Raw genomic sequence first — 25,105 nt, forward strand, 5'->3', positions numbered from 1 at the left:
CTTTTTTTTTTTTCTTTTTGGCAAAAGTCATCAAAGTCATTTCTTTGAATTCCGGTACTAAAATAGCTGAAAATGCATCCATGTGACCAGTAGTCTGGTACACTTTTAGATTCTCAAAGACTTAAATGTCTCACAGTCTTTGATACATATTACTAGAAACAAAGATTGAGGGCTTTTTGAATTTTCAAACTTCACTTATTCTCTTCAGATTTTGACCAATTTTTCCAAGCGCGGTTAAAGATTTCAATTGTAATATGAGAAGATCCTTAATCTCTTTTCAATTTTTTTTTTCAGTATAAGTGAGAGATCTCAAATCTGAGACTTCTTATTTATACTCTTTTTTCTTTACCATTCAATTCATCCCTTTTCGAAAAGATTGTGAGATATTTTTGGTGTTAAAAACCTAAGCGTATTACTTGTATAATTTCATTTTCAACTATTTTAACACTAGAATTCGACAAAATGATCAAAAAAGATACACTATTACGAGTTTAGTGACCTCGTCGGCTAAAGAAAATATTTGGTGACCGGACGGTGCAATCTTACATAATTGAGTGATTTTTTCGGCATTTACTAATAAAAAATAAACGAAGGAAATGGAGGACTCGTCGGGCGGTGGCAATGGCATTATCAACTCTGACCGGAAAATACAAGGAAAGGGCCGAAAGCGGTGTTTCCACGACCAAATTGAGGCCTCTACACATCTTCAAGGCAGCTATTTATTCATCTTGGGCCATCACCAATAAATTGGTTTCTTTCCGCAGCACTCATTATATGGGCTTGAATACAGGCCCTAAAAAGCTAAACAGTACTGGTAACTTGGACCCATTGCTAGTCACTTTGCAAGAACCATGTCCGATACTAAACGAAGACAATGGGGGCCTGTGAGTCCCCCTTTCGCGGCCCCCTTTCTCTCTCTCTCTCTCCCACAGATGATCTTGCCTTTTTTTCTTTTTTCTTTCCCCATTATTATTATTATTATTATTCTCCGTTAATCTTTGGGCACATTACAGCTTCAACTGCTATTCACTGCTAGAACTGGTAAAGTCCTAGGTACGAGGCGATCATAAATTGCGTTTCAATTTTACATTGGTTAATTCATTTTCTTCACTCCAAAAGTCGCATCTCTTTTTTTTTTCTGGGGTTAAATTTCAGGTCTATACGAAGCTATGGATGTGGAATTGGTTACAGAAGGAACATCGGATGATGAAGGCTATAGAATTGATGAAAATAATGAGGTCATTTTTCTTTCTAATTCATTTTCATCACCAGAGGCAGTAAAATTGGTTACACAGTTTAGTTCTTCTTACTGTTCAGAGCCTAAAAAAATTGATCTGGGGAGTAAAACTTTAATAATCTAGTTTACTTGCTTAGCTTACGGTTTAGTGCTAATTGTTAGAGTAAGTTATTGCTATGAAGAGCAATTCATAGGATTGTAACTCCTGTATTCTAAGCTTGGTTTGATTTCTTATCAAGCTTGAAATTTGCATTCCTGACTGGTGTGATTGTTGGCTTGATTATAACAAGCCCTGGGTGGAATGAGCTTTTATCAACCCAAGCTTGAATCAAGCTCGAGTAGCTTAATTGTTGTTGTTTGTATATATCACATTCTATACTTACCAAGGTGAGCTTTAGAAACAAAGAAACATTAAGTTGTTTTCATGCTGGGTTTGATTATTCGATGAACCAATTCTTAATGATCTCTATTAATCTGAAATTGAGTTGCGTAACAAGCGATTTCGTTTTGATTCACCCCCATGCGGCGTCTTCCCAGTATCTTGTAGATGAACTATGACCATGAAATTCAAATACTGCCATAGAAGTCAGATACAGATTTTCGGGGAGTGGCCCTAAATTTCAGTTTATTCTCCAAAATGTTCCAAAAAAATTGATTCATTTTCTCTGGCTTCCTTCTGTTTTCAACTCTGATTTTTGATGATTGTGTTTAGTTTTTCATTTTTTTTAATCATAATATAAGTTTCTATGTGTTGTGACATTGACAAGATAAGCAATTTTTGATAAATTTGCTGAAGAATGGTGAATGTGTGTTATTGTGCCTCTAATGGGCTTCTTTCTTTTCAGGAATATATGAATTTTGACGGTGAAAGATGTGGTATTTGTATGGATATTGTCATTGACAGAGGAGTTCTTGATTGTTGTCAGCACTGGTATGTGTTTGATCACTTTATATAGCACTAAAATTTTTTGTATTTCTGGTGGTGAGGGTGGGCAAGGGTTGGCTGAGGTGGGGGCCCTTGGTGGTATTTGTCACTCAGTTGTTTTACTGGTCTTATGTCTATTCAGAAGAGACTAGTATCCTTTTGCTGGTGTACTAAATACATACCCATACTCCTGCAATATTGTCATGAATATTGGCTCAATATGTTTAACTTTCTGATTTATGTTTTCATAGTCCTTAGTGACTCTGACATGTATGTCTTATGGTAGTCAGCCTATGGTAATTTTTAGACATCAAACATTCGTATTCTGGTTAATGTGATTAGTTAAGATGCAATTTAGTGGAACTATATCTCCTGATTCTGTTACTAGTTTTGAAGTTAATCCAGCTTGTCTGGATCACATGTAAATTATAACCTGAGCTTATGATTCAAATTTCAGGTTCTGTTTTACATGCATTGACAACTGGGCTACAATCACAAATCTATGCCCGCTTTGCCAGAATGAATTTCAATTGATCACATGTGTGCCTGTGAGTAACAAAAATGTTAGACGGTTCTTGGTTATTGCTTCTATGACCACCTTTTAGTTGATTTTCATACTATATTCTGGCCAAAAACCCTACTTACTCTGGATAATGCTTATTCATTCTCTTGGTCCTTGTGCTGTAATTTCTTGGAGAATTGTCATAGAGCCTGTTAAAAAAGCTCTTGAAGAAATTTTTAAAGAAGCTGCTGATGCATGATTCTTAATTGTGAAGGTATATGATACTATTGGTAGCAACAAGACTGATGAGGATTCATATTCCAGGTAGTTTTATTTTCTAGATGCTCTCAGTATTCTATAGTGTGTGCTACTATTTCATCGAATGAAAGTGCTACAGTTGTTTTTGTCAATTAGGTGTCTCAGACATTGTAATTTGTATTTTGTCTGGTCTGTGCAGGGATGATGATTGGTGCATTGAAGGAAAGAATAACACTCTTTCTTTTCCATCGTATTATATTGATGAAATGTAAGGCAATGAAGTCATCTAGTGGTTCATGGAATTGTGATTTTAATGCCATCAATGGTCTACCAACTTTCAGAAATCATTAACTTTGTACCTTATCTATTAGAGAAAGGTCTAGATGAAGATACACACATCTGGCATTGTGAATTTAGTAATTGATTTTAGCTTATTTGGTAACATGAGAAGATTGCTTCAACATTGAGTTTATAATGACTATGTCATGATTCAGGATCTGCCACATACTGCATCTTCCTATGGGTCTTTCGAAAAATAGTTATGATGATGAAACAAAGCATATGCCTATTGAAGAAATATGATTTTGAAGAACACTATTTAAGTATGTGCAGGATAGTCACTCCTTGCATATGCCTATTGAAGAAATATGATTTTGAAGAACACTATTTAAATATGTGCAGGATAGTCACTCCTTCATCTGGTGTGAAAAATGAAGTTTTAGGATGTGCTGCATTACTGCTCTTTTGCTGAATTATTTCTTTGGGAAATACATGGAAAGTATAACTATATTTAGTATATTTGGCCAGATCCTCATACTTTTTGCTTTTTATTACCTGGTTGGCGTTCAGTTTTGTGCAAGTTTTTTTATGACCAGGAAATTGCCATGCACTTTGTCATCTTGTAGGCAGTTGTCTGTTTGGATGGTGATGGCTGCAAAATTCGAAGTAGATCTGCAGCAATGGAAGCAGATTCAAACCTTGACACATCAATTGCTTGTGATTCATGTGATATATGGTATGTAGAATATGCTTTGTCAAGCCTAATCATTTTGTACACAGGTTGAATCCTTGTATCTTAATGAATTTTAAGTTCTCTGGGGACTATCTACGTGAACAATGAATTGCTAGCTTACATAATAACATCTAAGAAATGGAAACTAGATGCTTTAAGTCACATGAAATGCCCACTTTCTGAATGAAAGTTAAAAGGCATTGACTGGAACTACTTTCTTTAGCATTAGCATATTGGGTCCTGCCAGGCTGCCACATGATTGTTGGCTATGGTGCTAGATGTGCAATTGTGACAATAAATGGCCCTGAAGTGTTCCAGTTGAGAAGTTTCAGGGAAAAGTGTGAATTTGTTGTAATAGATGTTGTCTGATACTTTTGACATAGAAATTCTTCTGTGTCTGATGATCTTTGAAATTTTTTCTGTTCTTGTTTTCCTAATTGCTTATTGTGTGCATTAATCAGGTACCACGCCTTCTGTGTTGGATTTGATCCCGAAGGTGCATGTGAGAATTCATGGCTCTGCCCAAGGTAGTTAACTGGGAATTGGATGTCACATTTATTAGTACCATTGCATTTGCCAAAATCAAAAGCCACTGCATGGTATTGGGGCACAAGATTACTTTTCTGTTTTAAGACCTCTTTTTTTTTAATGTTAATTCTTTTGCAGCAATAAGTTACAAAATGAGGCAAAATAAGTTACTGTTATAACCCGTTTTGGGAAATTCTGGCTGTATTACTAACAATTGAAAGTGAATCCTGGTTACAATTTCTTGCTAATATCTGTTGAACAATAAGAAAGTTTCAACCCAATAAAAATTGTATATCTCTTCACTTATGATACACGCTTTCCTTGTTTGGGTTAGTTAATCTTGATTGATCTATCCTTCCAGCTCAGTTACTTTCATTTTGGTTATCTATTTCAGGTGACTTTTCATTAAGGTTCTTTCTTTTGCTTTCTTTGAACTAATTTTTGTAGCTGATACAGGTGTCTAGTTGATCAACAGCCTAAAAAATTAGATGGTGTTCTAGTACCCAGGTTAGGCAACCAGCATGAGCCAGAAAATGCAAGAAGTGGGGGCTCCGGTGAAGCAGCTTTTTCTGGAAAGGTGTCAGTATCTGTTGCTGATGCTGGTGAGACAGCTGTTGTTGTCTCTGTTGTTGAGGGAAGCCGAAGGGCTGAAGAAGCAGGTGGAGAACATTCAACATTGGACTTCACAACCGACACAAAAGCTGATGCTTCCTTGTCAAGTAATGTTGCATTTGCTCCTCAATGTGGAGACCTATCCAGTGAAAGGTTTGGCTTTGTACCAAAGTCTGAGTCAGAGGAACTAAAACTCTCCTTGTCAGGGGATATTTGTTTCAGTTCACAATTTCCTTCCATTGATTTGACTATTAAAGCTGATAAGGAAGAAACAGGAGAACAAAAACTTGTCAATAGGCTTGGAATGTCTTCAACAAAATGTTCTTCCATTCTTCTTGAGGATAAAATGGCTAAATCTGGTTTAGACCTTCATCTGGGTTTATCAGTAAACTCATCCTCAACTGGTAATTGGTGTTCATAGTTTTTTCGTTTTCAAGATCTTCCTAACATTCTCCAATAAAGATGTTGCAATTTTTTATTTACTTGCCTTTCTTATATGGAAATAGTTGACATGATAAATAATACATCCATGGATGATCAAGAGCTTGGGTTGGTTTACCAGAAAAGCAGCTCAGGACATCTCTTATCAGGTACAAGAAGGATGAAGTTTAAATCCTTCTTTGTGGTTTATACTTCAGTTTGGAGCATAATTACCAAATTAACGTGGTTAAGCTTTTGTGCAACTCTTTCTTATGTGGCTTGCTTATGGCCTTTTCACTTGAATGCTTCCAGCTGATGGAATGGTGCCTCATGAAGAGGTGATACTTACAGTAGGCAGGATGATGCCTGATAAAGATGATGATACTACTCTAGTTAGTGGTGAAAAGAGAAAGCACAAAGATACTGGGTAATATTTCTTTTCGTAATTTGTGCTATTACTGGAACTCTGAATGCTAGTGTTTGGGCGCTTTTTGTTTTATGTGGAAAAACTGTCTTTTGTGGGTGACAACTGACAAGTATTGGCGTAGGCAAGATTGCTTCTAAGTCTTGGACTGCATCTCATATGCCTGCCTGGTACTTTAAGTACTGCAGTGCTCAAATAATGTGCTGTTTGAAAAGACCCTACCTTTTACTTATGGAGAAGCCTCCAAAGCAATGATAGATCCATGAAGTGATCAAGTTTTACATAGTAACTTGTGCTTGGAGTTGATAGTAACTTGTGCTTGGAGTTGATTACCTTATGTGTAAATTTTAACAGAAAAGGAAAAAATGAACAAAAACCTCTCCTTTTCTTTATTTTCCCACACACTAAATATGCTTACAAGGTAGGCATATATAGGACAACCCTATCATAGTTCTGCCACCACTTAAGGTAATAGAACCATGATTTTAGGGATTACATAATCAACTCATATCCTATCTATTCAAACTTGATTGATCATAAGCAATAAAATCCCATAATTATGGGAGGTAATTATGGAAGATAATATCTCCCATAATCATAGGAGATAATATCTTCGACACCCCCCCTCAAGTTGGTGCGTATATATTTATCATGTCCAACTTGCTTGTAAGAAGTTCAAAATTTGGTCTGAGGAGTCCTTTGGTGAGAATGTCAGCTATTTGCTGAGCTGATGGAACGAATGGCATGCAGATAATTCCTCCTTCAAGTTTCTCTTTTATGAAGTGGCGGTCAATCTCAATATGTTTGGTTCTATCATGTTGCACAGGATTATGAGCTATGCTAATTGCCGCCTGGTTATCACAATAGAGCCTCATTGGAAGTTCAATAGGTCTTTTCAGCTCCCCTAAAACTCTCTTCAGCCATAACATCTCACACACACCATGAGCCATAGCTCGGTACTCTGCCTCTGCACTACTACGAGCTACAACACTTTGTTTCTTACTTCTCCAAGTAACCAAATTGCCCCATACAAAGGTACAATATCCCGAGGTTGATCTTCTATCAATGACTGATCCTGCCCAATCAGCATCTGTATAAGCTTCAATGGTCTTTCGATCTCCTCTTTTAAAGAACAATCCCTTTCCTGGAGTACTTTTTAAGTACCTCAGAATTCGATATACTGCATCAAGGTGCTCTTCATATGGAGAATGCATAAACTGGCTCACAACACTCACTGAAAAAGCTATATCAGGACGAGTGTGAGCCAAGTAAATTAGCTTGCCTACTAACTTTTGGTATCGAGCAGTATCAACTGGTGTTCCATCTTTTATATCTGCTAACTTGTGATTCGGATCCATAGGAGTGTCTGCAGGTCGACATCCACTCATCCCTGTTTCCTTTAAAAGATCCAAAACATACTTGCGTTGGGACACAACAATGCCCTTCTTGGACCGAGCTACCTCCATCCCTAAGAAATATCGTAGTGTTCCCAAATCTTTGATTTCAAAGCTAGAAGCAAGACTTTTCTTCAGCCGTTCCATCTCAATTAAGTCATCTCCTGTGAGGATGATATCATCCACGTACACAATGAGTACTGCTATCTTCCCGTCCTTGGAGTGTTTAACAAACATGGTGTGATCACTCTGAGCTTGGGTATAGCCTTGATTCTTTACCGACCTAGTAAATTTTTCAAACCAGGCCCTAGGAGATTGTTTGAGACCATATAACGATTTTCTTAGCTTGCAAACTCTAGACTGAAACTTCCCTTCAAATCCAGGGGGAGACTCCATGTACACCTCTTCCTCCAGATCACCATTTAAAAATGCATTCTTGACATCAAGTTGTTGGAGCGGCCAATCAAGGTTTACTGCTATTGAGAGAAGCACCCTAACAGTGTTTAATTTTGCCACTGGAGCAAAAGTTTCAAGATAATCGATCCCGTAGGTTTGAGTGAACCCTTTAGCCACCAATCGAGCTTTGTACCGTTCCAATGTCCCATCGGAATTATACTTGATGGTAAAGACCCATTTACATCCTACTGTCCTTTTCCCTTGTGGCAGATTTGTTACTTCCCATGTGTGATTCTTCTCAAGAGCATACATCTCTTCTTCAATAGCCTTTCTCCACTCTGGAACTTGTAATGCTTCCTGTACATTCTTTGGAATTTCCACAGAAGAAAGTTGTGAAGTAAATGTCAAGAAGGTAGGGGATAACTTTTCATAAGAGACATAGTTAGTCATAGGGTGTTTGGTACAAGAACGCACTCCCTTTCGAAGTGCAATAGGAAGATCCAAATCAGCAATCTTTGAATCAGAGGAAACTTTATCTAATGACTCAAAAACATTAAATTCTGTCCTAGGTTCGGATTCCTTGTCGTGAAGAGAAGGGGGAGCTTTATCTTTTCCTCGATGATTTTTCCGGACATAGGTTTTCAAGGTTTTTTCAGTTACATTTCCATCTCTTTCACTAAGAGAATTCGACTCTGTTATTGGCACTAAAGACAAGAGATCCTCTTCTAATCCCTGATCATTTTTTTCACGTTTTTCAAAATCCTTTTGACGGGCAAATTGAAGAGTGTCATTTGTTGTTTTAGAATTATTATCTTGAAAAGATTCTTGTTGAGGAAATTGTGCTGCAGATTCTTCTAAAAAATCAGAAAAATCAATTCTCCTATCAACAAAATTTTGATCAGGAATTTGATTTGCAATACGAAAAACATCATCATCTTCTACAAGTTCTTCTACATGCCGAGTCCCCCCCTGAAGAGGATCTCCAAAGAAAGGTTTATCTTCAAAAAATGTTACATCCATGGTTACAAACATTTTTTTCGAAATGGGGTCAAAGCATTTATACCCCTTTTGCGTGGGTGCATATCCAACAAAAATGCATTTTCTTGCTCGAGGGTCTAACTTACTTCGACCTTGTTCATGATTGTGAACAAAGGATATGCACCCAAACACCTTTAATGAGACTTCATATGTTAATCGAGACATGGGATAAATGGTTTTGAAAAAATTCAGAGGAGTTTGGAAATTCAAGGTTCTTGAGGGCATTCTGTTTATGAGATATGTAGCAGTTAAAATTGCTTCGCCCCATAGATATTTAGGAACATTTCTTGAAAAAAGTAATGCCCTCGCCACTTCTAAAAGATGTTTATTTTTTCTTTCAGCTACCCCATTCTGTTGTGGGGTATCATTGCAGGAGCTTTGATGCACAATCCCTTTTTCAAGAAAAAAACTTCCCAAAATTTTATTGAAATATTCTTTTCCATTGTCACTCCGAACAATTTTGACTTTTTCTTGAAATTGTGTCAAAACCATGCTGTAGAATTTTTGAAACACACTTGCAACCTCTGATTTCTCTCTTAACAAATACACCCAACAAACTCTTGTGTGATCATCGATGAATGTAACAAACCATTTTTTTTCAGATGAAGTTGAAATTCTAGAGGGACCCCAAACATCAGTATGTAATAGAAAAAACGGTTTTGAGGGCTGATAAGGATGTATAGAAAATGTAGACCGATGATGTTTAGCCAATTCGCAGATTTCACATTGAAAAGAAGATGAATCTTTATTCTTAAACAAATCTGGAAATAAGTATTTCATGTAATAAAAGCTAGGATGTCCTAGTCTAAAGTGCCATAACATAATCTCTTTATTACTAGTAATAGAGACAGACCCGTAACATGTGTTTTTGATTGGTGTTGTCATATCTGATCCATCTTCAAGGAAGTAAAGTCCCCCATTTTCTCTAGCACATCCAATCATCCTCCCCGTGGTCAGTTCCTGAAACTCACAAAAAGAGGGGAAAAAATTAATCCGACACATGAGATCCCTAGTTAATTTACTTATGGACAGCAAATTGCATGATAACTTTGGAACATGAAGAACTCTATGAAGTGTTAGAGTAGGAGAGATGACAACGGAACCTATGCCAGCTATGACGGATAATGATCCGTCAGCAACCTTGACCCTTTTATTGCCTGCACATGGACTGTAGGTAGAAAATAATTGTGACACACTAGTCATATGGTCAGTGGCCCCAGAATCAATAACCCATATAACCCGTGGACAAGATGCATTTGATGTTTTACATGAAAGAGCAATAGTAAAAGGTTTACCATTTTTAGCAAAAGAACAGAAAGGAGTGAAGCTTTTTGGCTCAGTGACTGAAAATTGTGGAGACTTAAAGAGTTTGTACAGTTGGCTTAATTGTTCCTTTGTGAAGGCTGGTGTCTCAAAGTCAGTTTGTTGCTTTTGAGAATCCTCATTCACAGTCTGCAACACCTTGCTATCACCTCCATTTTTCTTCTTGAAATTCGATGGTTTCCCATGTAATTTCCAGCATGTGTCCTTTGTGTGCCACGACTTTTTACAGTGTTCACACCAAGGCTTCCTTCTTTTATCCCCGTCCAAATCTGTCCCCTTAGAAACCAATGCTGAAGTCTCAACTTCATCCTCTGCCTTGGACTTTGGTGATGACTTCAGCATCACCTTACGCCTGGATTCTTCTCTTCTGACTTCAGAAAATACTTCACGAATGGAGGGGAGAGGCTTCCTGCCCAAAATACGACCTCGCACCTCATCGAGTTCTTGATTTAGTCCAGCCAAGAAGACATAGACTCTGTCGTTCTCCTCCCGTTTCTTGTATCGAACACTGTCTGCACGGCAGTCCCATTCATCCTCATAACAAAGATCCAATTCCTGCCATAAAGTTACCATCTGATTGTAATAGGTTGTAACATCTCTATCTTCTTGTCTTGATTTCCACAATTTCGTCTTGAGATTGAAAATTTGAGACGAATTCTCTATATCGGAATACATATCCCGGACAGCGTCCCACACATCCTTGGCTGTGGGCAGAAATAAGTGCGGCTTTCCTATCGCTGGTTCCATAGAGTTTATCAACCAAGCGATAACTAGAGAGTTCTCTGAATGCCATCTCTTCAAATTGGGATCTTCAGCAGCTGGTTGTTGAATTTCTCCAGTAAGGTGGCCGAGTTTACCTCTGCCATCGATAGCCAGCTTTACAGATTGAGCCCATTCCAGATAATTGGAACCATTTAATTTATGAACGGTTATTTGTAGGGAAGAAGAATTTGAAGCGGAGTAATCTGTAGTTTGGATAACTACTGAAGACGAGGATGAGTCTTCTCTTGTGTGAGCAGTCGATCCAGTCATGGCTGCTCGGTAGTTCATGACAGGAATTGGTACAGAGCCGGAGCTCTGATACCATGTAAATTTTAACAGAAAAGGAAAAAATGAACAAAAACCTCTCCTTTTCTTTATTTTCCCACACACTAAATATGCTTACAAGGTAGGCATATATAGGACAACCCTATCATAGTTCTGCCACCACTTAAGGTAATAGAACCATGATTTTAGGGATTACATAATCAACTCATATCCTATCTATTCAAACTTGATTGATCATAAGCAATCAAACTTGATTGATCATAAGCAATAAAATCCCATAATTATGGGAGGTAATTATGGAAGATAATATCTCCCATAATCATAGGAGATAATATCTTCGACATTATGAAATGAACAAGTGAATCTTTTGACAAAATATCGGTCCATTCGTACACAGCATGTTAGTGTCAGAGAGTAGGTTTAGTACAAATAGCTCAAATTAGAGCTTCTTTGATTCTCATCAGATAAGGATATTTCTCAAATACTACAGATATAGTAGATAAAGTGTATTACCATTCTTAATCTTCTGTACAAGTTCTCAGATCTCTAAGAGTTTGATTTATGTTTAGTCACTGGTTTGATGGATTCTAGTGACTTGATAAATCTGTAGTCCAAGATTGGGAGTCATGGTTAGGCAATAATTGTATATTGTCTTGGATTCATCTATCTTGGAAACTGGCTTTTTCCTTAACTTTACCCTTCTGTGGGATAGCTGGAAATTACCGAAGGGAATCTCATGGGAGAAAGTCCATATTATGAGTGGGGGATTTCCAACCAGCTGAAGTGTCGAGTATCCAAAGTTTAATCTAGTGTTGAGTAGCCAAATGTAATCTAGGAAATAAAATACTTATCTTTTTAGGATGACAAATGGAATTGGAAAGATAGCTTTGATTAGATCTACATTTATAGTCCTGTGAGACTTCTGATGCTGATTTTGATATCAATTGTATGTGTGTGAACTGAGAGAAGGTAAAGTTCCCGTATGAGCTTGCTATGTGCTTCATGTTTGAAAACTTCTGTCAATGTAATGTATTATCTTACAACATGTGAAACCAAATTTCCTTTTGAGGTTTTCTTTACATTTTAACTGTTTATCTTGTTTCTCATAATGAACCTAATGGTTTGCAGAAGTCTGGATGATGGAGAATGCAAGGCTGAAATTGATGCTAATGCTCCTCTCAAGAAAGTCAAAGTTGAGGCTATTGAGGGAACTAAGTTGACTCCTTTGAAAGACCCTGTTCCATATGATTCTAGACAGTTTTCAAGTACAACAAATATTGAGAATAGTGAACCAACTTGTGCGTCAGAAAAGAAAAATGTTAGTGATGTTATAATGGATATAGTTCAGGAGACAGGTCGTAGACGTCCAAAGCAGTTAGCACATGCCAATTCTAGTAACATATCATCTAGAGAAAGGGAAAAATCAGAAAATGCAGCGGGTTTGAGAGTGAAAAAGATCATGAGGAGAACTGATGAGGATGCAGATTCGTCCGTACTGGTTCAGAAGCTGAGAAAAGAAATCAGGGAAGCTGTTCGGAATAAATCCTCTAAAGAAATTGGAGAAAGTCTTTTTGATCCAAAACTCCTGGCTGCTTTTAGGGCTGCTGTGTCAGGATCGGTGACTGAAACTAAGAAGCCTCCTCTAGATTTGAAGGCAAAGAAGGCATTATTGCAGAAGGGGAAGGTACGTGAAAATTTAACCAAGAAAATATATGGGATGGGGGGAAGACGAAGACGTGCATGGACTCGAGATTGTGAAGTTGAGTTTTGGAAACATCGCTGCTCAAACATATCAAGGCCTGAAAAAATTCAAACCTTAAAATCTGTTCTTGACGTCCTGCAAAATGATACTGTTAACAAGGAAATCAAGCATCGTAAAGAAGGCGAGGCAAGTTCGATTCTTTCAAGATTGTATTTAGCGGATACTTCTATTTTCCCAAGGAAGCATAACATCAGGCCTGTCTCAGCCTCCAAAGGTGATGCAGTTGAAAAAAATCAGGAGCAGAATACTCCTGAAAAACTTGAAGTCAATCCAATGAAACACGAGGTTTCAAAGAAACCAGTTGTTTCTGTAATTTCAGACAGCAATGGGACCAAGAAGGGTGCCTCAGGCGTTAAGGCTGAAGCTGCTTCAACTAAATCGTGTCCAAACAATCGCACAGAGAGGCCATCCACCTCCAAATTAGGTGGCTCAAAGGTAGCTTCTGAGCAGGAAATCACTAGTGCAACTGGTAGCATGAAGACTGATAAGAGGAAATGGGCTTTAGAAGTTCTTGCTAGAAAAACAGCTGTAACACCTACTACTGGGGTGCAAGAAAAGGAAGAGGACAGTGTCATGCTTAAAGGAAATTTCCCTTTATTAGTATGTGATACTTCCATTTATGTTACAAATTTCTCCTCTCTTTTCACTTGGGGAGCTAAAACATGTTTTTCCTTTACTGAATTGAGCAGGCTCAGCTACCGAAAGATATGCGACCAAGTTTGGCACCCATTCGCCACAATAAAATCCCTATAGCAGTCAGGCAGGTAAACAGTGTGTGTTGTTTTCTAGCCTTCTTTTCAGAGACTTAACCCGAGAAATTAGTGTAAAAAATGAATAAAAAATTGATATTAGCATTACTTGGTCATCAAAAAATAAGATGTATTTGATAATTATTTGAGTTGACTGCTGACGTGTAGCATCTTTTGAGCGAGAAATATCTGGTTTTTGCGATACTAGCTCCAAAATTTTACTAGAATTGCTATTGTATGATATGGCTAATGAAACCAATTTAATGCTTGAAATGCAATTGCAATCCTCATTCTCGTGACTGTTAGGACTTTCAGGCTGCTAGTTTTGCATATCAACATCTTTATGCTCTTCTGGGATTTCTCACCTCTGCTACAGATTTTAGTCTGGCTTCCTGCACCTTCAACTATAATTCTTCTGTCTTTACTGCAATTAAACTTACTGCCCTACTAGTTTTGCTAATTTTTGAATTGCTATTACAAGTTTTGTAGGAACTTCAACCTCACTGAAAACTAATGTAGATACACAGCATGGATTTGCTGAAAGCATAATCAGTTAATCTCCTTTCATCTAAAAGTATTTCCAAGCTTTTGAAAAGCCTTAAGACCTTTACATGTGATATATGTATAATGATCAGTACCATAATCCATGTTTTCCTGTTTGGCATGCTTAAGAATCTCGATTCCTGGAATTCTGATTTCCTGAAATGTAATAGTTGGAAGCTGTCAATTCAAGGTCTTGATGGTTTGCACAAAAATTATTGCACAGGCTCAACTTTACCGCCTTTTGGAGCACTTTTTGAGGAAAGCAAATCTATCCATTATACGCAGAACTGCAGAAACGGAGTTGGCAGTTGCTGATGCTATTAATATTGAAAAGGAGGTTGCTGATAAGTCAAACAGCAAGCTGGTTTACGTAAATTTGTGTTCACAGGAGTTATCACGTAGATCTGATAATATGAACTTGAGTAGAGATGCAGAAACAAGTCCTCCGACTTCAGGAGTTTCTAGTGATGGAGAAAAAGTAACCAATGATTCCAATCTTGAGGTTAACGAAGCACTGAAAACTGCTGGGCTTTTGTCTGATACACCTCCAAATAGTCCATCTAAACCAGTGGAGGAAATTAAGGAGGATGCTGGCTTCTTGAATAAGAGCGAATCTGATGGCCCAGACAATGTATTCGAAATGGATTCTCAACCAGAACTTGATATTTATGGTGATTTTGATTATGATTTGGAAGATGATTACTTTGTTGGTGCAAGTGCTCTAAAGATTTCTAAGCTACAGCAAGAGGTGTCAAAAATGAAAGTTCTTTTTTCCACTCTTAACCCCGATGCATCAAATGGCTCCCAAGATATATGTGATCATGAAGGATCAGCTGGTGTTGGACCTACAATGGCTTCCTCTGGTCATGAATTCCTTACAGATGCTGGGAATTCAACTGTCGATGGTAGGGCAAATGATAACCAACCACAGAACACCAGAGTTGATGAAGTATATGGGGAGCTTTCTCTTGCTGAATGTGAGGAATTGTATGGCCCGGACAAAGAACCACTGATTGAAAAGTATCCAGAGACAGCACTAGTCAAACCATGCGAACTGGTAGCCGGTAAAGAGATTGTGATGGAAAATGGATGTCATGGATCCAGTGAAATGGCAAAGACATCTGAATCCAAGAGTGGGAATTTAGCAGTTAGCGAAGCTCACCAGGGCAGTGTCGGATCAGTAAATTCACCTAGTCATTCCCAAAATACTGAAAAGGTGCAAAGGAAGGAAAAGATGTCTACTGTGGACTCCAACAAGCTATCAGACAGCCGTAATTTTGTATCAAAGAAGGTACTAGTCACTAATGCATTTGTTTGGTGGATTTTCAATAGCTCCACTCGATTAAAAAGTAAAAACACGAAAAGGCTGTTCTGTCACCATTTTACTGTGTGCATAGTGGCACTCTACTCTTTAACTGCTTCACCGGTTATGTCCATCCATGTTTTATTTTCTGATAAATCCACTTATATATTTCTACACAGGTTGAAGCATATATCAAAGAGCATATCCGGCCATTGTGCAAGAGCGGTGTTATCACTGTTGAACAATACAGATGGGCTGTAGGAAAAACAACTGAGAAAGTTATGAAATATCACTCAAAAGAACAAAATGCAAATTTTCTCATCAAGGAAGGGGAGAAAGTGAAGAAACTTGCTGAGCAGTATGTCGAAGCTGCCCAGCAAACAGCAAAAGCTCAGTAGGCAGCCATCAGACTGTTTGCTGGTCCACCAATTTTGTATGGTCATGTAAAGAGGCTTCTTAATATGCAGAGCCAACGGGCTTTCAATATACGGCAATTGTAGATATGCAATTCGATATTCATGAATCCTTTTGCCACTGAACCATGGAATTTATCAAACCTTAAATCTGGCATAGCACCGGAACAGACCCATAAATGATCTCCCAATTAGTCTTGCTAACGCACGGAATTCCCTTTATCTAACTCAGCTCGAAACCTTTCTAATTTAAGGGGGAAAAAAGGACAAAGATTAGCTGAATGTGAAGTCATAGAAAAGTAAACTAATCACACAGAAATAGAACAAAGGAACTCTGCAAGTTTGTCCAAAATTTTGAGTGGAGGAGATTTTTTTTGAAAAATTTTTGACTGGGCAAGTTTTGTAAAGGATTCCTATGCAATTTGTAGAACGAGCTTTCTGCACCCTCACATTCTGCTTGATGGCGCTTTTCACCATGGGAGAGGATATACTGGAACCTTAAAGGCTTGATGGAAATGCGTTTGACTAAATCAGTTTCATGATGGGGTTCAGCAATTTTGTTTTTTTACCTTGACACGGAAGAGTTGAACCGTAAAAAAACTAGTTTGCTAATCGCATTTGACACCCCTATGTCGAAAAAAAAAAAAAAAAACCCATTTTACACACTCTTGACTTGGAATGCTCATTTAAAAACTTGTAGTATATTATATCTTCTTGTGAAGTTCAATGATCTGTATTTTCACACAAGAGTTAGAGGATACAAAAACTAGTCTGATAAAAATTTGGTTTTACTTCTTAATAAGGAGTTCGCACTTGCTGATCATATATAAGCCCAAAATCATATGAATGTTCAACAGGTCAACTTCTAATTTTGATTCCTGTACATGCAAATTTGACGTTCAATAAGTTAAGAACTGAAAATTTTAACTAGCACTATTTGTTTTACCTCACTATTTCCAATATCGGTCTACCCTGCTTTTACCATACGACATAGTTTCGAGCAACATCGGGGATGCTAGGCTTTGGCATTTCCGGTGAGGAAAGCGCAAGTGCAAGTAACACACTGCCAAAGACAGCAAACTGTCTCCCTGTATTCTGCATCTCCCTGTGAGGAAGAACTCTTCCTCTTCCTCGGTCTGCCACACTGCAATCTGTACTAAGCAGCATACTCTTCTTAATCCAAGTTCGTCGAAAATGCAATACTCTCCTCTTCTCGTTGCCTTCAAAATCCATCCTTGATAAACCTTCAAACTGCCCAAAAAAAAAAAAAATGTATTTCTCGGCTGTGGGTTTGGGTCCCTTTCAGAATAATCCATCACCTACACTTTTTCAGCCCCAACCCTCCATTATTCGTCGGGATTTCTCACTGCACGTCAAATTCCAACTTCAAAAACGTCAAAAGTATTGGAATTGTCCTGTGACAAGTGCAAAAAGAGTTCATTTTTATCATTCTCCTTATACCCTTTTTGGTAAAATCAAAGCAAATTCAAAGGCTTCTGAAAATTTGTATGGTAGTAATGATGAAAAAGATGATTTTGTGACCAGGATTTTGAAGGAAAATCCAAGTCAAGTTGAACCCAGGTATTTGATTGGGAACAAGTTATATACGCTGAAGGAGAAAGAGAATCTGAGCAATAAGAATTTGGATTATGGGGTGGTTGGACTGCTGAAAACCTTAAATTTGAAGTCACTCCTCTCCAAAACAAGATATGAGGGTCAGTTAACTAAGTCTGGGGAGGAGGTGTATTTGAAGGATATTTTGAGGGAGTATAAAGGGAAGCTTTATGTGCCAGAGCAAATCTTTGGTGCGAATTTTTCCGATGAAGAGGAGTTTGAGAAGAATGTAGAGGAGCTGCCCAAGATGAGTATTGAGGATTTCAGGAAATGTATGAAAAGTGATAAGATAAAATTGTTGACTTTCAAGGAAAATCCTGCTTCTCCTTATGGCGTTGGATTCAGGGATTTTGTTGTTGAGTTGAAAGAAATACCGGGTGAAAGGAGTTTGCAGAGAACTAAATGGTTAATATCTTTAATATTGAAAAATTGTGTTTTTCCCCTTTGTTGGATTATGTGTTTTATGATTCTTTTGTTGTTGCGATTTTTTTTGCCAATTCATATTAGGGCAATGAGGCTGGATGAGAGCCAAGCACAAGTTATGTTAGAGCAGTATACTGGACCTCGAAACGAAATAGAAAAGCAAATGATGGTATTCAATCCCTTACTCTTTGTCTTCATTGGATGTATTTTCTCTTGACCTTGAATTCTTGTTAAGTGTTGAAGAAACGTAAATGATGCAAATTAGATTTTCCTTTGTGTATTTCCTTTTGTTCCCTTTGATATCTTACACTAGAAGTAAAGGATGGTTGGAGGTCATGCAGAGTTATTTTTCTTTTGTACTGATTTTTTTTTTTTTTTTCAATTTTCAATGTCGGGAGAAGCTTTTACTGAAGGGTCTTCTATTGCTGTCTTTTGCCTTTGAATAATCTTCCTGTTGTTATCTCTAGTAGAAAGGACATCGTGTTGACAGGAATAAAACAAAAAGTAGTCTTGATAAACGAATGCAGAGTAGATCCTGTTACACTGGAAGTTTGGGATTTTTTAAGGTGTTGAATTGTTATTTGATAATACTTGAAGATTGAATCTGGATTAGAAGCACTAAAAACATGTGTTTTCAGAAACTTAAATGGATAGTAGTCGATAGACAAATGCAGAACATATATGAAGAAGCCAGAGATTAACATCTATCAAGTAAAAAGAATGTGCACATAAGGGTGGAGTAGTTGGTAATTGAGATCACATCTTTAAGGATGTAAATGCTACTTGGATTCACTACAAAAAACCAAGATATAAACTTTAATGGATTTGTTGAAATAAATTGTGTCTATGTTAACCTGTAAACTACCTCAAATGATTTGGCTGTGAGGATGTGTTGAATTTACTTATTGGAAATTCAATATCTTATTACTTTAAATAGAAAAAGATTTCCTCATGTTGATTTGTGTAAGATTGGGGTTAGTAAGCACAGTTCCTACAATTTATTACTACCCAAGAACAAAGTTTCTAGAGCTTGTCCTTCTGAAGAGCGTATGTAATAATTTTGTGAGTTGGAGAATCTTCTGTTTCTGTTCACACTTAGCTTACTTCTGGATCTTTTGTGCAGTCTTTTGTAGGGAAATTGCCAGAATATCCTCATCCCATAGCGTCTAAAATATCAAGTAGGGTGATGGTAGAACTTGGAGTGTTGACTGCTGTCATGACTGCAGCTGCCATAGTCGTTGGTGGATTCCTTGCTTCAGCAGTGTTTGCTGTGACCAGCTTCATCTTTGCTGTAGCTGTCTATGTAGTGTGGCCTGTTGTGAAACCATTTCTCAAGTTCTTTTTTGGTATCATTTTTGGTGTTCTAGAAAGAGTGTGGGAAAATTTTTTAGATTTTTTCACTGATGGAGGGTTTTTCTCCAAGTTGTACGAAGTTTATACTTTTGGTGGTGTTTCCGCCAGTATTGAAATGCTAAAACCGATACTACTTGTATTTGGCACTATGGTTATTCTCCTCCGTTTTACTCTATCAAGAAGACCGAAAAACTTCAGAAAGTGGGTGAGAATTGCATCCTCTGACTTTTGATGAAACCGTTAATGAATGCTTACCTAATTGATTAACGTTTTCATATTTCCTCCTTTACGTGTAGGATATATGGCAAGGCATTGAATTCTCTCAGTCTAAACCACAAGCCCGTGTGGATGTTAGTTTCTCTCTCACATTTTATTCTTCTTTCCCTTGTCATCATCACTTCGTAAGCGATGAAAGCGTTCAATCATTGATTTTGTTCCTTCAGGGTTCAACTGGAGTTTTGTTTAGTGATGTGGCTGGAATTGATGAAGCGGTAGACGAGCTCCAGGAGGTAGGCTGTTATTGTACTGGTTAAAACTTCATAGAATCTCTTTATTGTTGACTTGTTTAAGAAGAAAATCTATTTTTTAAGTTATGAATTGATGTGTTTCATTTTTAGTTGGCAATTAAGCGAATTTCTCACTCTGTTTCTTCTGGCTAGTTGGTAAGATACCTGAAGAATCCAGAATTGTTTGATAAAATGGGGATAAAACCTCCACATGGAGTACTTCTAGAAGGTCCTCCTGGATGCGGAAAGGTCAGTCATCTGTTTTAAGGATTAGACTTAAAAGTTTTGGAGGGGTAATCCTGTGGGTCATTTTGAATATGTAAATTCTTTTTCTTCAGACATTAGTTGCAAAAGCTATAGCTGGTGAAGCTGGAGTTCCATTTTATCAAATGGCTGGCTCTGAATTTGTTGAGGTTTTAGTTGGTGTTGGTTCTGCCCGCATCAGGGATTTATTCAAGAGAGCCAAGGTGCATACTTACCATTACATGCTCTTTTTATAGGGTTTTGGTTTTTATATAGACTTGTTCTTCAGGTTATGAATTTTTAGTAGCATGTGGACATTTCGATTAGAGGTGAAGTATACTTGACGGAAATCTTATAGGGTGTTAGAGTAGTTGGAATCAGAGCGATGAAGGTACACTAAATGTTCTTATATGGAATGTACCATCTGAATTTTCTGGATAGCCCTGATTAGAAAGGTAAACAATTCTTTAGTCATAGTATATCACTTGGCAGTCTAAGCTATGTTTGTTAGTGCTAGGCTACAGCAAGCTTCATACTGCTACGCTAGTCCCTTTGACAATAATACCCTGTTGTTTTATAGGTTTTTTGTAGTATTTTGAGGGTACTTATGTTAATATTTAGATATATGCTATAATATGGCAGGATAGATGTATGCTGAAGAATACCATGATCTCTTTTACAGGTAAATAAGCCCTCGGTCATTTTTATTGATGAAATAGACGCGCTGGCTACAAGGTAGCTATTATCATAGCAGAGAAAATGTGTTTGTCTATACAAAGCCACTGAATTTATTTATTTTATTTTTTTATGCTAACAGTTGTTCTCTATCTGAAACAAGAATACGGATGACTTTTGAACTGCCCTTTTGTCCATTTTCTAATAAATAGGCGTCAAGGAATTTTTAGTGAATCGACCGACCACCTGTACAATGCAGCCACCCAGGAAAGAGAAACTACGTTGAATCAGTTGTTGATAGAACTAGATGGGTTTGATACTGGAAAAGGAGTCATATTTTTGGGTGCTACAAACAGGAGGGATTTGTTAGATCCAGCTCTTCTTCGTCCTGGTCGATTTGATCGTAAGGTTTGTATATGTTTCTGATTTTGAATGTAGAATTGTCTGGACAAGGGTGTTTGGGCCAACTAGCAAAACTACATTTAGCTAAATGTACTAGGTCCTGTCTTTTTGTTTAGAAATTTCCAAAACACCAGTTAAATGACTTTCTTTGGCATTAATCTCTTAGAGGAACATTAATATGTTATGAATTGGATCATGGATTTTATGGTTTTTTTGTTTTTGTTGTTGTTTTGCCTTTTTTTTTGTGATGTTGGATTCTCATTCATTGGTTCTCCAACGTTCTTCTCCAGTATGGTAGGCTATTAATGGATATTTCCATTTCTATGTAGATAAGAATCCGCCCTCCGAATGCAAAAGGAAGACTGGACATTCTAAAAGTTCATGCACGTAGAGTAAAAATTTCAGAAACTGTTGATTTGGCGAGTTATGCCAAAAACTTACCAGGTAACTCTTTCTTTCTTTTTTTTTTTTCTCCTTCTGCAAGGTTCTGTCTGGTTTGTTTCCTTATGAAGTTAGCTGTTTGATGATTGGCACGGCAAACAGCTCTATATTTCCTTGGTCGTCATGGGAGTTTTATTTCCACTTCTGCTGCCAATTACTTGTAGGGTAAAAGAAATGGGTTACTGATCTTCTATAGTTGATGTCTTCTTGTACTAGTTAATATGGACAATACTTACATATTCAGGATGGACGGGTGCAAAGCTGGCACAGCTTCTCCAGGAGGCAGCTCTTGTGGCAGTTAGGAAAGGGCACAGCTCAATTATTCAGTCAGATCTGGATGATGCAGTAGACCGTCTTACAGTAGGACCCAGACGAGTTGGATTTGAGCTGGGTCATCAGGGACAATGTCGTCGAGCTACTACTGAGGTAGGAACTGCTCTGACTTCTCACCTGCTAAGGCGTTTAGAGAATGCTCAAGTGGAACGTTGTGACCGTGTCTCAATTATTCCCCGTGGACAGGTAATATTTTATAGATCAAATTCTCCTTTTCCTTTTTTCATTTTAACTCTGATCTCCCTTGTAAAAATTGCCAATAATGCTGGGGGCAGCTTCACTATTGATGGTCCTATTCTTGTCTGTTTTAGTTCATTGACCAAACTGCCTTATTCAACTTTTTAATACAATAATTTGGTCTGTCATGTGAGGTGTACTTTATCCTATTCTTGATATATTTATTTTCCTGCTATATGATTCATGCAGACTTTGTCCCAAGTTGTGTTCCATCGCCTTGACGATGAGGTTTACATGTTTGAGCGACGGCCACAGTTGGTGCACCGCCTTCAGGTCTGAACCTAAAGTAACTAGAATGTTTTCCTTCTCTTTTATTCCTCTTTAAGCTGGATTGCAATGTTGACGGTGTGCTTGCAAAGGTTCTACTTGCAGGAAGAGCTGCAGAAGAGCTCATTTTTGGTCGGGATACATCAAGAGCATCAGTTAACTACCTTGCTGATGCATCTTGGCTTGCTCGTAAGATAATAACTATGTAGGTATTTGTTGGATCTCAATTTCAGTGTCCAACTGCTTGTACTACCGGCCTAGTTACTTCATTTCTATTCTGACAGATGGAATTTGGAGACTCCCATGGTCATACACGGGGAACCTCCTCCTTGGAGAAAAAGTCCGAAGTTTGTTGGTCCACGCCTTGACTTTGAAGGATCACTGTATGATGATTATGGCCTGATTGAGCGCCCTGTCAACTTCAATTTGGATGATGAAATTGCAAGGAGGACAGAAGAGTTAATGCGTGAGATGTATGCCACGACTCTTGCTCTGCTGAAAAGGCATCAAGCTGCTTTATTTAAAACTGTAAAGGTATGTTGTGGTCCACAACGTGTGGACATGTGTGATTAAATCTGTTAACACTGTCAAAGATGTTATCTTGTGCAATTAGATGGTGGAAAAGGTGATTTATTATACTCTTCCAAAATTTTAAGAATCGCGTTTGGGTGGAATGTTGGGACCTAGTTTAACTTGTGATCTTTGGAACACAAAACTTGCTCGTTAGCTGCCAGAAATGTAAATTTTGCAGCAATGTATACAACAATTGTGGAACAGATGGGTGGTTTCCTGCAGTTTACTCTGACGTGTCCCAGTGGTGTACTGAATCCTTGCCCTTTGCTTTGCAGGTTCTTCTTAATCAGAAAGAGATTAGCGGAGAGGAAATTGACTTTATCCTTGATAGTTATCCACCGCACACGCCCATAAATCTTATCTTAGAGGAGGGAGATCCTGGAAGCCTTCCCTTCTTCAGCCAAAAGCAAAAGCAGGATACAGAATTGGAGTACAGCTTATTATCCTCATGAAGAGAGACTACAACTAGAGATTTGGCTGGTTGTGATCTTTCGTTTGATTACTTTCTGGATTGGAATGCATACGTGTAGTACAAGAGCAATGCCGCTGAAGCTTTGCGAGATCAGGGTTTCAAAATTTTTGTTGTGCCCTGTAGATGCCTAGCAAAGGGAATTGTATGATAAGGTCAAAATGTCTTGCATCTTTAGGTTCTCTGCTGCTGAGCAGCATTTTTGCAGTCTGTAACGCACAGTTGAGAGGCAAAATTAGTTAACTACTTGGCACTTACGAACTGATTTTGATCTATATCTCTTTACCTCCCGATTGATCAGTGATCTTCATGCAATATTTCCTTCTTCCATTTATTTGCATTCGTTACCGATTAAATTTTGAGACTGCTACCGAAAACATGAAGCTAGATTATCCCGCGTCCCGTTATTCCTTGGATCTGCCAGTTGAAAATTGGTGGGATAGGCAAGAATGGAGGTATTTGAATTTGGGATGGATCGAGTCATTTTTCTACTTGCTTCCCTCAGATTGTTAGATTAACATTTCTTTTTATATGTTTGTCTTTTTCTTGTTTTGACTGAAGAAATTTGTTCCAGTCTTTGGTAGACTGGTAATTAAAGCTATTATAGGACTACTGCAGTACTAAACAAATTTGTATTTTTCTTTTCTTTTTGAGGGAATATTATCAATTTTTTTTTTCTTTTTGAGCGCATAGGCCAGTTTTCCATATCTGGTCGAAGGGTATCTCAGTGTTCAAACTTCAGAGTCCCATTTCCTGCCGATTTAACAAGTCTACTTTTATTTTTGGGATAATTTCAGAAACCTCTCCTGAGATTTCTGACAATTTCACTAACCTCCCCTAAAGTTTGTAAAATTGCACAAATCTCTTCTGAAATTAAGGTTTGATAACAAAATTAGTCCAATTAGAAAAAGTAAGATTAAAAAAGTACTTTTAAGAAGAGAGATGAAACTTTTATTTCATAAATACCCCTTATGCATGTATATAAGTTATATTAATAAAAGAATAAAATCAATTAATACGTACATTTCATTACTTAAAAAATTCGCATTTAATAAATTAGACAACACAAATAAATAACAAAACTACAAATGATAACAAGATTTGACAAAATAGAATAGTCATCTCTTTCGATATGATGTTTCCTGTAATTCTTGTAACAGAAATTTTTTTGAATTTTACCTTTCTTTTCCCTCCTTTCTCCATTAGACATATCAATTGATGTTATTTTGTAAATACAAGACATCGTTCATCATTAAAGAAATTTTTAAAAGTTATTTTCATTAATTAGTTACTAATAGTTAATTAGTGCTTTAATTATTTAATCGTTAGATATTAATAAAGGGGAATAAAGGGAAAAAAAAAAGGCAAAATTCAAAAAATTTCTGTTTAAAATCACAAGAATCATAGTAAACATCATGTCAAAAGTGATGACTAGTATATTTTTGTTGAATCTGGTGATCATTAATGTAGTTTTGTTACTTATTTGTGTTGTTTAATTTATTAAATGTGAACTTTTTGAGTGATAAAATGTATATATTAATTGTTTTTAACTTTTAATTATATTTATTCTTTTACTAATATAACTTATATACATGCATAAGGTGTATTTATATAATAACAGTCTCATATCTCTTCTTAAAAGTACTTTTAAATGTTATTTTTTCTAGATGGATTAATTTTGTT

General features: G+C 37.2%; 3 protein-coding genes across 10 annotated transcripts; 2 read left to right on the plus strand and 1 right to left on the minus strand.

Moving 5' to 3' along the window:
* The first annotated feature begins 867 nt into the window (after positions 1-867).
* Positions 868-16,012, plus strand: LOC113704104 (uncharacterized protein At4g10930-like). 7 transcript variants are annotated; one of them, XM_072061895.1, is made up of 15 exons: positions 868-1,053; positions 1,156-1,238; positions 2,083-2,168; positions 2,620-2,710; positions 2,939-2,988; positions 3,122-3,190; positions 3,828-3,937; positions 4,396-4,461; positions 4,963-5,478; positions 5,581-5,664; positions 5,807-5,921; positions 12,245-13,478; positions 13,568-13,642; positions 14,394-15,461; positions 15,653-16,012. In XM_072061895.1, exons 2-15 carry the CDS (start codon positions 1,170-1,172, stop codon positions 15,869-15,871), a joined length of 3,852 nt encoding a protein of 1,283 aa, XP_071917996.1. In that variant the 5' UTR covers positions 868-1,053; positions 1,156-1,169; the 3' UTR covers positions 15,872-16,012. The 7 variants fall into 7 exon arrangements, with proteins under 7 accessions (XP_071917996.1, XP_071917997.1, XP_027081570.2 ...); XM_072061896.1 differs by having other exon boundaries at positions 868-1,041; XM_027225768.2 differs by having other exon boundaries at positions 869-1,053; positions 4,919-5,478.
* LOC140013011 (uncharacterized) lies at positions 9,466-11,397 on the minus strand. The gene is made up of 2 exons (XM_072061899.1): positions 10,042-11,397; positions 9,466-9,706 (listed from the first exon to the last, which is right to left on the minus strand). The coding sequence occupies exons 1-2, from the start codon at positions 11,117-11,119 to the stop codon at positions 9,672-9,674; spliced, it is 1,113 nt and encodes a 370-aa protein (XP_071918000.1). The 5' UTR covers positions 11,120-11,397; the 3' UTR covers positions 9,466-9,671.
* An 839-nt stretch (positions 16,013-16,851) lies between the features above and the next one.
* Positions 16,852-23,737, plus strand: LOC113703987 (probable inactive ATP-dependent zinc metalloprotease FTSHI 1, chloroplastic). 2 transcript variants are annotated; one of them, XR_003451550.2, is made up of 15 exons: positions 16,852-17,905; positions 18,008-18,092; positions 19,047-19,481; positions 19,573-19,626; positions 19,720-19,785; positions 19,936-20,031; positions 20,121-20,249; positions 20,708-20,760; positions 20,913-21,108; positions 21,432-21,546; positions 21,788-22,062; positions 22,303-22,386; positions 22,473-22,569; positions 22,665-22,914; positions 23,229-23,737. XR_003451550.2 is itself a non-coding variant. In XM_027225555.2 (15 exons), exons 1-15 carry the CDS (start codon positions 17,157-17,159, stop codon positions 23,403-23,405), a joined length of 2,877 nt encoding a protein of 958 aa, XP_027081356.2. In that variant the 5' UTR covers positions 16,856-17,156; the 3' UTR covers positions 23,406-23,737. The 2 variants fall into 2 exon arrangements, 1 of the variants encoding a protein (XP_027081356.2); XM_027225555.2 differs by having other exon boundaries at positions 16,856-17,905; positions 22,473-22,585.
* The last annotated feature ends 1,368 nt before the right edge of the window (positions 23,738-25,105 follow it).

Source organism: Coffea arabica, chromosome 8e (genome assembly GCF_036785885.1).
Source record: "Coffea arabica cultivar ET-39 chromosome 8e, Coffea Arabica ET-39 HiFi, whole genome shotgun sequence".
Taxonomy (NCBI): Eukaryota; Viridiplantae; Streptophyta; class Magnoliopsida; order Gentianales; family Rubiaceae; genus Coffea; species Coffea arabica.